The sequence below is a fragment of the Mustela erminea genome, chromosome 9, assembly GCF_009829155.1.
Source record: "Mustela erminea isolate mMusErm1 chromosome 9, mMusErm1.Pri, whole genome shotgun sequence".
In the NCBI taxonomy this organism is placed as follows: Eukaryota; Metazoa; Chordata; class Mammalia; order Carnivora; family Mustelidae; genus Mustela; species Mustela erminea.
In genome coordinates, this window is record NC_045622.1 from 85756139 (window position 1) to 85769773 (window position 13635).

Consider the following 13635-nt stretch of genomic DNA (forward strand, 5'->3'; position numbering starts at 1 on the left):
ATCCTTAATTTTGGAGTTGTCCTGTTTTTCTCTCTTTCTGTAGATCAAAGAGTTGAATGACAGTTGGGCAGTCAGGGTTTTTAAGATAAAAGAAATTGTTTAGGGTTCCTGAGAGCTATCCAGATCCCATTCCCACCCTTATACCCTCTGTCAGGATTGTCAGGGCTGCCCTTGAGGACTTGATCCCACAGTCTGGGGAAGGAAGTAGATGAATTCATTTATGAAAAATGAATAAATGACCTGTGGTCACCCTGCCTTTCTCAGGTCTTCTGGGGAATCTGGGAAATGGTACCATGTAGTGGAAGTGTGGGCTTGAGACTGAGGTAATGAGGTGACCAGGGTTGATTTCAAACTCTGGTCTAGCCAGATGTGAGCTTTAGGTCCTTCCATTACTTTCTTTGGGAAGTTAAGTATTTGCAGAAGGTGCCAGGGCAGCATAGCAAGGCCCCCCCACGGATTCACCGTGGCTCCCTCCGAAGCCCGTCCTCAACCTCTCTACACTTTCTTTCACCTTTAAAGGGCGGGCTTAGCCCTGTAGTTGCCGAGTTTCCTTCACGCTCTGAAGGTCTGGGTGGGTGATCATTGATTGGCCTGTCCCCTGCTCTCACCCTTAATAGCCTCTCTGGTTAACTAGCTCTCCTGGGGGTGGGGGGTTGTTGGGGGTTATTGCAGTCACCGGAAGAAAAGAATGCGACAGCTCCAGAAAAAAATAAAGAACGGGACACTGAACATAAAGCAAGATGACCCCTTTGAACTGTTCGTGGCGGCTACAAACATTCGCTACTGCTACTACAACGAGACCCACAAGATCCTGGGCAACACGTTCGGCATGTGTGTCCTCCAGGTGGGTAGCTTCCCCTGGCCTGGGCCTGGAGTCCGAGCACGAGCATTCCCCGCGAGAACAGCTGGGCCCTAAGGAGGAAGGCTCACCCACCACCTCCCCTGCACATTGTCAGTGGAACACTTGGCCACTTTCCAAAGCAGACTTGATAACTCACTCCGTATGAGAATGAACTTTTCCACTTGGGGCAGCACTTACCTAGAGATACCAGAGCTGACACAGAGGCTCCGTCACAGCTGCTTCTAACCAGCTGAAGGTGAGAAAGGAAGTGCTGTGAACCCCAAGCGACCTCATGTCCCCTGGTCCTTCCTGGAACTAGCTGGAGACTTTGGTGAGTGGGGAGCAGTGGGACCTGTTTTCACCGACAGGGTGGAGCCCTGTGTGTACTCAGGCGTTCTCCCCAGACTGCTTGATTGCCATAACCCCCGGCAACACCCTCCATCCCTCTCTGTCCTTAAAATCCCCTTACTGTCCCCGCCCCCCCCCCCCCCCCCCCCCCCCCGCAGAGAACTCTTACCCGGTGCTTTTTTCCACTGGTATTATTCTCTTGCCAGTCAAGTTAATAGACGAAATTTCATGTTTTTCTTTGTTTTGAGCTCTGATGGTCTGTTTTATCCTTTTATTCCTTGACACTGTGACCCCCGCATCCCCCCAAAAAGAACACATTTAGGCTCAGATCCCCAATTTTGGTCTGTGTTTATAGTATGCATGTAATACTGTGGTAATATACGTTATAAAACGTTTCCTTATAAAATGGAAATTAAGAAATGGGGAAAAATCATGAATTGGGAGTTTCTGTTTTTTCTTTCTACCTTCCAGTGGGTTGTCCCATACTGCTGGCTTGCACCCCACCTTGGAGACGAGAAGAGAGCCTCTTCTCACCCCACCATGGATTGGTAGCGAGTGTTCTTAGGCGGCCGGTTAGTGGTTGCCATGAAGAAGGCTCCCTTAGGCAGTGGCTCCCCCGTGTGGCACAGTTGAGTCTTGTCAGATGGGTTCTGTCTGTGAGCACATCAGAAAATGCACGTGAGGGATTTGTGAAATCCAAGTGCAAATCAATTAAAGTGGGAGGATTTCTTCCCCAATAGGCTTTTGTCTGAGATTCTTAGACACACTTGACATACAAAACCAGGCACCCCACTTCTCCAGGGCTGGGCTCGCTTCTCTGCCCGTCGGGAAGGGGTGGGTGTATGTGTGTCCACACTGGTGAGTTGGGTGGGGACTATGGTCTTGGGTTTGTGTTCTGAAGCCCTCCTCCTACTCTATCACCTGGCCCTTAGTTGAGCTTCCCTGGGGGTGCTCTTGGTATGACCAGCCCTATCCAAGGTCTCCTTCTTCCAGGATTTTGAAGCTTTAACTCCAAACTTGCTGGCCAGAACTGTGGAAACGGTGGAAGGTGGCGGGCTGGTGGTCATCCTCCTACGGACCATGAATTCACTGAAGCAGTTGTACACGATGAGCATGGTAGGTGTGTGGTTTGTAACCGAACTCAGGCGGTTCAGACCAAGCTGTGTTTTTGCTGTTGGCCACTTTCTTTAAAGAACTTCCGTTGAGCAATTCCAGTGAGCGGTCGGCACAGGCTCTGAGCTGGGAGCTTTTTGACTGCCAGTAATGAGAAGGTCATTGTGGAGAAATGTCAGTGGCCCTGACTGTGTCTTGGCATCTGAATTTCACATTTGATTTTGGGTATTTGTGGATTTCTACGCCAGTGGGATTCGGGTGTGGTGCAGCTGTTCCGTAGTTCCATTTCTGGAGTGATATTCTGCAGAGAGCCGTGCCAGTGCCTCATCCGTGTATTGCAAAAAGGGACCACGCACAGACATCCTCACCAGTCCTCATCCTTGTGGATGATGAGAGAACATTTGCCAGTTCCACCCCCGGTTTGGCAAGAGCTTTGACTGTGGAAGGGGTAGTTTCCATCCAGAGCTGAGGACATGGTTAGGAGTGGGACTGTGTCTCAGTGGATGCAGAGCTGTCAGTAATACCTCGTCAGTATTGCCACGTGGATGTTCTTATTTCTTAGGTTTTCAGTCATTCCCATGGCCCTACTCGGGAATGGAGTTAGCATTAGCCTCAGGCTTTCACGAGCTGTGTTACTACGGTGACCTGGACTTTCCTTAAACCTTAGTGGCTGCTTACTGTCACCACTGCTCTTCCCATCACCTGCCTCTGTGGCCCCTCTCGCTTCCTCGGGTGTTCTGAGAGGCCCACGCATTTGCTGTGCCCACTGGGATATCGCAGGGCCCTCTTCCTTACCACATTCAAGTCCTTGCTCAAACCGCCTCCTCAGCGTGGTCTTTCCTCACCCCCTGTTTGGAATGCGTGACCTGCTTTGTTTTTCTTCAGAACATTGGCCAACTGCCTGAAGTTACATATTTATTTGTTTATTGTCTGACTTCCTGTGCTAGTCTCTAAACTTCATGGGATCGGGGACTTTGTTTTCCTTGCTGGTGCACTCCCCGATGCTGAGAGAGTGGCCGGCATTTAGTAAGCACTCATTAAATGCTTGTGAATGAATGACCTTGTGCCCACGTCAGTTTGTTTGTCCTTCTGCCCCCTTTCATATGGCTGTCTGCTCCTCACCTCAGAGGGCCTTCCCTCCCTACTGCAGGTAAGCAACCGCCCCCTGCCATTTGCTGTTGCTGCACCCTGGTTTTCATCTGTAGCTTTGGCCGGAATGTTACTCATTTGTTTCCCTCCAACCATCAGACCGTAGGCTTCACGGGAACGGAGGCCATGCTTCGTTAAACACCAGTGTATAGCCAGCATGTCTGGCACACGGTTGGCATGTACGTTTTATTGAATGAAGACATTTTATGGTGCTGGATAAAATGTGGAAAAACGCCAAAGTTGAGATGAGGGGAAGTTTGTTGTCGTTAAAAAACACTACACTGAGTTTGCTGATCCCAGTTTCAGCAAGGAGTGGTCCGACCCTTGAGCACAGCAGATCGCGTAGGGGTGGATTTCCAGCAGCAGCGCTGGCGCCTCTTTATCCCAGAGCTGCTTGTTACAACGTCTATACAGAGACCTGGAGCCCCAGCGATACTGTGGAATGTCTTTGTTCACGGACGTTGTCTCTTTCAGGACGTGCATTCAAGATACAGGACTGAGGCCCATCAGGATGTGGTGGGAAGATTTAATGAGAGGTACGTCTGAGGCACATTCCTCAGGCCCTTAATTGTGAGGAGCCGTGGCGGGAAGTATATTTTTGTCTTGGACCCAGCAGAAAGCTGCGCTCTTATCCAAGGGCAGGTGGCATGGGTCCAGAGCGGTGAGAGCCCGGACAGCAGTGGTGGTTGGGAAGCCAACTGGAAGCAGTGAAAGTGAGTGGGGGGCTGGGGCTTGAACCAAGTCCTCCTCCTCTCTGGCTTCTCACTTACTCTTCTGTCAAAGGGGTAATTTGTCTGGGTCACCGTTTCCCAAAATGTGTTTCACAGAACGTTAGTATTTTAAGAAGGACTTGATGTCAAAAGGGTTTTTGGCCAGTTGTGTCTGGGAAATGCTGAAATGGTTTGTTCTGTGTGAAGATTCACATTGGCCTGTCATAGCCTCTGGAAGTCTTGTAGCAGCAGGGACCTATTTAACTGATCGTTTCCCAGATTTATATGACCACAGAGCCCTTTCTTAAGGAGCGCTGGTTAGCAGCCTGTGAAACGCCATAGGAAGCTGTGTCCCGAGTCAGTGGTCCTCGTCTAGAGCAGTCTTGCTCACTGGGGACACTGGAGACACTGGAAACATTTCTGTTGTCATGACTTGGGGGACACTGTTGGACGGGTAGGGGACACTACTGGCATCTAGTGAGTAGAAGCCAGGGATGCTGCTGATCAGACTGAGGTGAACAGAACAGCCCCACAACAAAGAGTCTGAAATGTTGCTTGTGCTGAGATTTAGAAGGCCTGGCCTTGAAACTTGGGGCCTTTCCAGTTTTCATCGTCTCTGGTGCTTTCACTCAGTAGACGGATTAGGTTGGGAGCTGGCTGCCTGCTGCCAAGTGGAACAGAAGGAAGCCTGTGACAGGAGCCCGTGAGGCGCTCTCCTTGTGCTGGGGGAGGCCCTCGAATTCTCTAGCCAAACACACATTTTCCTACACTCAGGAGCGTTGGTGTTAATTTCTTAAGGGAGCTTTTCTGTCTTCTCCCTTGTCTTTATTTTTTCCTCGTGGCAGAAGGTAAATTCGTTCATGTATGCGCTTGTTTCCCTGTGTGACTGGTGATCATTTGTGGGATGGGTTTGGAGCTCCCCACTGAAGGATGGCCTGAGACAGCTCAGTCTTTAAAGGGTGAGCATGAGAGGGTGTGGGAAGAGCCGTGTGACACAGGGAGCAGTGACAGTTGTGCACAGTAGGAGTGCTTACAACCTGTCTCTCTAGACAGTTCTGGGTGTTCTTGTTTGCTGTATAAAGCACGTTCAGGGGGCGCCTGGGTGGCTCAGTCCATTAAGCTTCTGCCTTCTGCTCAGATCATGATCTTGGGGCCCTGGGCTGGAGCCCCATATCGGGCTCCCTGCTCCACAGGGAGTCTGCTTTGTCCTCTGTCCTCTCCCACTGTCTTTTCTGTCTTGCTCACTCTCTCTCAAATGAGTAAATAAAACCTTAAAAAAAAACAAAACAAAAACCCACGATCAGGTACCTTGTAGAGGAAGCTCAGAATCCTCTTGCCCTGCCCTCCAACTGTGTTTTGGCTTTCTGTAGCTTTCTGAGAGCTGTGCGGGCCAAATGACTTTCCGGAAGAAAAGCCACACCTTTGTTTCGTAGGCACTGCCCTCCTTCCCCCCAACACCTCATGACCGTTTTGTTCCTCAGATTTATCCTCTCTCTGGCCTCTTGTAAGAAGTGTCTCGTCATCGATGACCAGCTCAACATCCTGCCCATCTCGTCGTATGCTGCCAGCATTGAGGCCCTACCTCCCCGGACCCTGGTGAGTCAGCCAGCTGGCCAGGAGTCAGGCCGAGGCCGTGTTTTCTGTGGAGACCCTCCCGTGGCAGTGGCAAACCTTCTCCTCTCCTCTCTGGCAGGAGGAGAGTCTTGGTCCTTCTGACCTTGAGCTGAAGGAGTTGAAGGAGAGCTTACAGGACACCCAGCCGGTGGGCGTGTTGGTGGATTGCTGCAGGACCCTAGACCAGGTGAGTGCGGCATTCCGAGCTTCCCCGCGCCAGGATGGACAGTGCAGGGGAAAATAGAACATGCAGAAAGCTACAGAAGCCACACTTGGACAAGTCAGGACAAATCAGGACTTGGATCCTCCTGGGGAAGGGACCTTTTCTCTTGCTTTAACTTGTGCAGGAACATCAGGGCTAGTCTCTGTCATCTGCGTTCATAACAGGTCCAGGGATTACCTCCCCCTCCACTTCACATCATCAGTTCAGGGAGTAGAGGGTCTGGGGCTATGCTGGGGGAGATGGATTGAATTTAAAGAGGAACCTCCCCGGCACATTTTCTAAAAGAGGGTGATATATCTGTGTTCTTCCATTTTAGTTAAGTTTTAATGACATAAAGATTTTGCTTCCGCTTTGTGTAGAAGTGAGAAGAGAGCCTGAGGCCCCTTGTGCCCTGGTTCCAGAGTGAGGTCTGATGGGGTCCTGTGCAGTGGTGTGTCTAGGTGGGCTGGGAGGGAGCTTCCAGGATGCACTTCTGTGCTCACCGAGGTGATCAGGGCTGGTACCCTCAGCTTCTCTAGTGGTTCCTGGGCTGTGCAGGACCTGACTGTGGCCAGAGAGCTTCACGCTGTCAGGTGTGTTCAGGGTTCTGGTCCAGCCTGAGCCAGAGGAACAGTCCAGGCCTCTTGGCACTGGGCTCTGCCCTCATGATGGAAAACAGCTGCAGTGACACCTCCCACTTGGGGTGGAGGCCCAGCAGGCTGATTTCCCTGCTTGTTCTAGAAATAGAATTATTGGCCACATAGCTCTCTGTGCAGCCCAGGCTGCAGGCTCTAGGCTTCTTTGAGCCACTTTCTCGTCCCCTTTGTCAGAGAGAGGAAATGAGCGAGAGGAAGGAGAAAGGACAGAAGGGGGAGAAGGTATAAAAACAGTAGGAGGGTTGTAAGAAAATACGCAGAAAAAACATCACCAAGTACGAAAGAGCGTGCTTTAAAAATGGAAGATGGTGTTTCTACTTGGCAGTCCCCCTCTGCAGAGACAACTGTCATTAACAGTTTATTGTGTGTTCTTGAACTTTTCCTGTGTATACAAATGGAGATTTTGCAAATATGTGAAGGGATTATGCTGTACAGTGTAAGTGGTCCCCTAGTAGGCACTTGAGTTGATTCCAGCTTTTTTCCTATTATAGACAATGCTGTTAGGATCTTTTTTACAGATATGCACTGTCTCTAGGATAAGTTTCTAGAAGAATTGCTGGATTAGAGTGTGTGTGCACTAAAATGGGTATCGCACTGGTTCTTGGAACCAGCAACAGTATGAAAACGCATTTTATTCTACACCTTGCCAGTACTGGCTATGGTTAAACTTCTAAGCCTACCAGTCCTGTGTTACAGGGACACAGAATCACTCTTTTGATTTGTGTTGCTTTAATTATGAGAAAAGCAGGTACTTTTTTCATATATTGTTTGTTTTATAAATTATTTCGGGGGGGTTGGTTTTTCATTGTAGCATATTGTTTTAGGATGTATTTTCTAAAAAGATTTTTTTTTTTTTAAGATTTTATTTATTAATATGACAGACAGAAATCACGAGTAGGCAGAGAGGCAGGCAAGGCGGGGCGGGGGGGCGGGGGAAGCAGGATCCCTGCTGAGCAGAGAGCCCGATGCGATGTGGGGCTCAATCCCAGGACACTAAGTTCATGACCTGAGCTGAAAGCAGAGGCTTAACCCACTGAGCCACCCAGGTGCCCCAAAAGATTTATTTATTTGAGAGAGAGAGAGAGAACATGCACATCTGTGCAGGGGAGGGGCAGAGGGAGAGAATCTTCAAGCGGACTTCCTGCTGAGGAGGGAGCCCAGCGTGGGTCTCCATCCCATGATCCGTGAGACTATGACTTGAGCTAAAACCAAGAGTCAGACGTTCAACTAACCGAGCCAGATTTTTCCTGGTTATGTTTTGTCAGAATTTAGAACTTCTCAGCAGGAAGCAACAAACGAACAAAATACAGCGCTCAGCAAAAGCCATTAAGAGTAGGACCTGGGGGGCGCCTGGGTGGCTCAGTGGGTTGAGCCTCTGCCTTTGGCTCAGGTCGTGGTCTTAGGGTCCAGGGATTGAGCCCCGCATGGGGCTCTCTGCTCAGCGGGGAGCCTGCTTCCCTCCCCCCCGCCTGCCTCTCTGCCTACTTGTGATCTCTCTCTCTCTGTAAAAAAAAAAAAAAAAAAAAAAAAAAAAAAAGAGTAGGACCTGGATCTCTGAGTGTTTCCATCTGGAGAGACTCTGGCTCCTTGAAGCGCTTTCCCTTCCTTCCTTTCCATCTGCCTGGGCTTGTGTCTCCTCAATGTCTTCTTCAGTGTCACTGCCTGGGTGTGTCAGGCAGCTTCTTTAGGACCAGACAGGCCAGGCTGGACCCTCTGGCCTTCTTCCCAGTTTCAGCCTTTTCCTGGGCAGATCCCAGGCGAGGAGTAGAGTTTGGCCCCCAAATAGTGTTGTGGTTCATCCTCTCATTCAGTGCCTCTGGACTCTTGCTCTCCTAGGTGCTAGACGCCACCCTAGGCACTGGGCTCCGTAGTAGAAAGGAGGGGCACACCTGCTTTGTGGAGCTTGTGTTCTGGTGGGTTGAGTCTGACGTTGAGTCAAGGAAATGGGCCAATCCTGATATGCAGTAGAAGGTGCTTTGTATGATGGGGAAACAAACAGTGTCACAGAGGGATCAGGAATGCAGGAGGTGGGCAGAGGCTGTGGTTCTGGGGGCCCTGGTTTAGAAGGTGATCCTTGAGCAAAGCCTTGAAGGAGTTGGGAAATGAGCCTTGGGGCCATTGGAGGGAGAGTGCTTCTGGCGAGGGGCCACCACGGGCAGAGCCCTGAGGTAGGAGTCTACGTGGTTTGCTCGGGGACCAGCAAGGAGGCTGCCTGGGTTGAAGCAGAGTGAGCGGATGCGAGTAGGGGGAGATGACAGAGGTCATGCGGCAGAGCCACGTGGCTCTGAAGGGCTTGGCACTTACTGTCTGAGAAGTGGGCACCCACGGTAGGTTTCACATGCCCAGTCTCTCAGCACAGCTGCTGGAGGGATCCCCAGGCTCAACTTTAAAATTTACCCTCTGGCTGCTGTGTTGAATCTAGACCGTAGGGGAACAAAGGTGGAAGCAGAAAGACTAACTGGGAGTCTCTTGTAATGATGGGGGAAGACTGCACGGGGGCTTTGAGCAGCATGGCAGAGGAGGACACAGGTGAGGGATCGTAGGATTGGTACCTCTTCTGAAGGTAGCATTGATGGGCTTTGGCGGTGAATCAGAGGTAGGGAGAAAATGGAGAGGCTGTTGGCCTGAACAGTGGGACAGTTAACTGAGAGAGGGAAGGCTGTAGATGGAGGAAGTTGGTGGGGGACACCCTGGGTTCCCCTTAGGTCAGTTTGAGAAGTCTGACACACATCCCAGTGGAGATATGTAGGGGCAGATGCATGTATACAGGAGTTTGATGGGTAGGGAAGAGGTCTAGAAGTGGGTGTTCCCAGCATCCAAGTGGCATTTCAGGCCCTGAGACGGAGAGGAGATGACCAGGCAGTGAGAAGCGCAAGTGCTGAGCTTTGCCTCCTGGCCGGCTGGGATAGGCCCCCTTTGATTTAGCCCCGACTTCCCCACCGTAGTGGCGGTAGGTGGCTGACACTTGGTCTTTCTCCCAGCTCACCTAATAGGGTTCTCTTTTCACAGGCCAAAGCTGTCTTGAAGTTCATCGAGGGCATCTCTGAAAAGACCCTGAGGAGTACTGTCGCGCTCACAGCTGCCCGAGGAAGGGGGAAGTCTGCAGCTCTGGGGTTGGCTATTGCTGGGGCAGTGGCTTTTGGGTAAGGAGCTCTCATTCCCCTGCTTTGGGAAGTCTGAGCTCTGAGGAATAAGTGTGCGAAGTAGGAGTCAAGGGACTGGGAGACTGTCCCTGGGGCTGTGTGAGCCCCTATGTGATTTCTCTAGGTGGTGGGTTTCTGTCTAGATGCAGCGACATTGTTTCCCCCTCCCCTGGTGGTGCACACATGTACAGGCATGTGATCACTATTTAAAATTGAACACATAGACAAAGTGGGACAGATGTACAAGAGGAAAGAAACAAGAGTAAGAAACTTTAAAACTCTTCAGGAGATGGGAATGTATGTGACTTTCTTTGCTGAGTGCAGAAAGTACACATTTGACATTTTAATGGTTTTGCTCAGTTGAACAGCTTGTTTGCTCTTGAGGAGCTGCCTTTGAATGTGATGTTCCTTTCTGTTCTTTTGCCCTGGGCGGGAGGTTTATGCAATTGCCAGAAGAGCGTTTACTTCCCGCTTCACAGGCTGAAATAATGGACCTAGAATTTACCATGTCCTCATATGCGTGGTCTTCCTTGGTGCTCCTAGTAGCTCCGTAAGCATTTCATGGAGGGATAAACCTAGGCCCAGGGAGTTTCAGTGAGTCACTCACGATTCCCCAGCAGGTCAGTGCTGTTAGTGCTGGGGCCAAGGGCAGCCCCTGACTTCTGGTCTGTCATTCCCCATGCTCCGGTGGGGCTGGTCAGCACCTTTACCTATGGCACTCTACACTCAACCAGGCCCCCTGCAGGTTCAGTGCAGTCTTGGCCTAAGCTCCCATTGAGCCGTTGGGCCTCATGGTCTGAAACACTCTCAGCACAGCTAGCAATGAGTGAGGCCACCTTCTGGTCCCAGGACACAGGCTCGGGAAGCAGTGCGCACCTCTCGGCAGCGCGCCTTCACAGATGTCAGGAGCAGGCTGCCGGGACGCACCGCCTTCTCACTGTTCATGTGTTCTCCTTAGTTTGGGACAAAAATGCATGTGGATCTGGAGTTTCACTTTTCCTTCCTAGGAAGTGTTCTTTTGTTTTTTTTTTCTTTTTCTTTTTCCTGCCGTTTTCTTTGGTAATCACCTTTGGGACGGGGCAAACAACAATCTCTTCTTTCCTCTTACATTCCCTACACGTCCCTTTTGGATGTCCTGATTCCTTAAAAAAATTGTCCTTTTCTTTTGTTCAATAGGTACTCCAATATCTTTGTTACCTCCCCAAGCCCTGATAACCTCCACACTCTGTTTGAATTTGTCTTTAAAGGATTTGACGCTCTGCAGTATCAGGTAGGAAATGAGGATAAGGATTTACTTTGGTTCCGGGCTGGGCTTAAGTCTAGGTGAAGTCCTTGGAATGCCTGCTTACTTTAATTTTAGTTTCTAAAGTTTGTCCTTGATTTGACTCTCTCCATCAGGAGCACCTGGATTATGAGATCATTCAGTCGCTCAATCCTGAATTTAACAAAGCGGTGATCAGAGTGAATGTATTCCGAGAACACAGGCAGACCATTCAGGTGAGGCTTGTTCTAAAACCCTGCTGTGTGGGGCCAGTGTTCTGCTGTATCTCAGTACAGCCATTTTAGAGCATTTTCTGTCATGTGTAATTGGGTGTCTTGTGTACGTGTTGCTGCTTTATGATAAACCTGATCCAAATTTTCAGGCTCTTGTCAAGGAAAACCTGGAAGCAAACTCGCAAACGTAGGTAGCCAGGTCAGAAGGTTATCGTTTTATCCCTTGGAAATTGAGTAAGTGGGGTCGTGACTGTGAACCAGCTAGAAGAACCACACTCACTGTCTGACACCAGGTCTGATTTTCCTTAGTTACGGTAGGTTTTGAGGTGGTGCATCGGTAACTAGAACAACAGCCTCACCACTTAAAAGAGAAAGAGAACTTTGGAAGATGTACTCTGAATCTTTGTGGTTTAGCTTAGTGCCCTATTTTCCTTTTTAAACAGTGTTTTCCCTGAAAGCTCCATAAACCTCTAGTGCTCTGAAAGCCTGAATGGCGTGCACGTGTCCAAAGGCCGCAATTCTGTTCAGTTGTAGAGAAGCATCAGTGTGACAGGCTTACAGAAGGGATGGAGGCCCCCGGGCTCCCAGCAGAGGAGGCTCATTGATTATTTTCAGTCTTGGGGTGGGAAGTGGGCCAGGTAAACTTGGCAGTTTGTGACCTTTCTGCCTTTGAAGGCATATGTATCTGCCTGTCAGGGAGCTATACCTTTCATCAAAGGTTCAGATTGTAAATAATGGTAAGTGTCTCTGCCTTTTACCTAAGGATCTTCATTTTTTCTTGCTAGGTCTCTTTCTAGAATCCCTTCATTCTGTACATTTCTTCCCATTTTTGCCAGATTCCCTCAGCCTCCCTGAAAGGGAGGAAGTCCGATGGTGGGGTGGGGTGGAGGGCAGGCGACAGGCAGTGAGAATACAGAGACCTGTTAAAACTCAAGAAAAATACACAAACCAGAGAAAGGAAACCTTTCCTTGAAATGCCCAGGCTCGGCCCTTTGCTCTTTGGATCTGTAATCAGAGACCGGCTTGTATTGCCAGAGTCCCTTTGTCTCCAGGCTGGCGTTTAAACACAGAAGAGGTGACCTGACTTTATGAGGCTCCATTTGGGTCCCTTTGAGGCCTCCTTCTCCTTGCTGGAAATTGAGAAAAAGACGAATATTAGATTAAAGTCGGCTACGCCTCTCCGGGGGGCTGCTTTCTGCTATTTTTATGAGGTGCTTGTTTAGTTTTTTCCCCTTAAAGAGTCCAAGACATGGGGCCCTACTGAGGGTGTGTGTTTGCTGTTAGAACTGAGTGGGGCTGCTCTGTCCCTGACCCATCATTCCACTTCCAGCAAAGCAGTGAGATGATCTTACTTGTAAAGAAATACTTGAGAAAAGTACGGAGGTCAAGGTTATATTCAGAATCCAAGCACATACGCCTAAGAAATATTGACACTTTGGAGTTTGCTATGTTTATTTCATATTTTAAAGTCACTTTTATTTTTGTCTTAAAGATGTAAAGCATCAGAGACAAAATTGAAGCCCGTCTTGTGCCCCCCCGCCCCCATCCCATTCCTCCTCCTGCCACTCCCCATAGGTAACTCAGCTCTGGGTCGGTGTGTTTCCTTTCATTTCCTGTGTTTGTATTTTACTAAGTAATTAGGTATCCGTGAACAATAACATACCGTGCTTGTCCTTTTTCGGCCTGCCTTGTTACTCAGCTTTTGTTTTCAGGATTCGTCCAGATGAAAGCTTGCAGCTCTGCTTGATTCTCAAGCATTTTATGTTTATATTACTGTTTATGTTTCTAGGAATGGAACTATTCGATTTAGAGTATGCACAGATTCCCCCCTTTTCGTTGTTTTTGCCAGATTCTCCTTTAAAAAAGTGTACCAGTTTACTTTCCCACCAGCATTTTTAAAAAAATTTTTGTTTTCCTCACGTTCTTCCCAACACGGGGTGTTTTATGGCTATTTTCCGTGTCCATGAATGAAGTGGGACCTCCTCGCCATCTCTGGCATTGTGTTGCTTACTAGCGAGGTTGCATGTCTTTATTTTATATTTTTTTTTTTTTTAAGATTTTATTTATTTATTTGACAGAGAGAAATCACAAGTAGACGGAGAGGCAGGCAGAGAGAGAGGGAAGCAGGCTCCCTGCTGAGCAGAGAGCCCGATGCGGGACTCGATTCCAGGACCCTGAGATCATGACCTGAGCCGAAGGCAGCGGCTTAACCCACTGAGCCACCCAGGCGCCCACATGTCTTTATGTTAATTCAGGTTTTCCCTCCTGTAAAATACCTCTTCGTGGCCTTGCCCAAACTTTAAAAATAGCAGGAGGCCCTAAAGAAACCGAAAGGGTGGTTTGCATGCATAAGGATGCCAAACTT

At 49.4% G+C, this 13635-nt stretch overlaps 1 protein-coding gene across 1 annotated transcript in view; it reads left to right on the plus strand.

Annotated features, from left to right (window-relative positions):
- The window catches only part of NAT10 (N-acetyltransferase 10), a 42185-nt gene that overhangs the window by 9890 nt on the left and 18660 nt on the right, over window positions 1–13635 (plus strand). The window contains exons 4-11 of the mRNA XM_032360474.1: window positions 673–844; window positions 2183–2305; window positions 3926–3987; window positions 5643–5757; window positions 5855–5962; window positions 9643–9776; window positions 10953–11046; window positions 11175–11273. Coding sequence (XP_032216365.1) covers window positions 673–844; window positions 2183–2305; window positions 3926–3987; window positions 5643–5757; window positions 5855–5962; window positions 9643–9776; window positions 10953–11046; window positions 11175–11273 — 907 coding nt within the window. The remainder of the gene's footprint in view (window positions 1–672; window positions 845–2182; window positions 2306–3925; window positions 3988–5642; window positions 5758–5854; window positions 5963–9642; window positions 9777–10952; window positions 11047–11174; window positions 11274–13635) is intronic.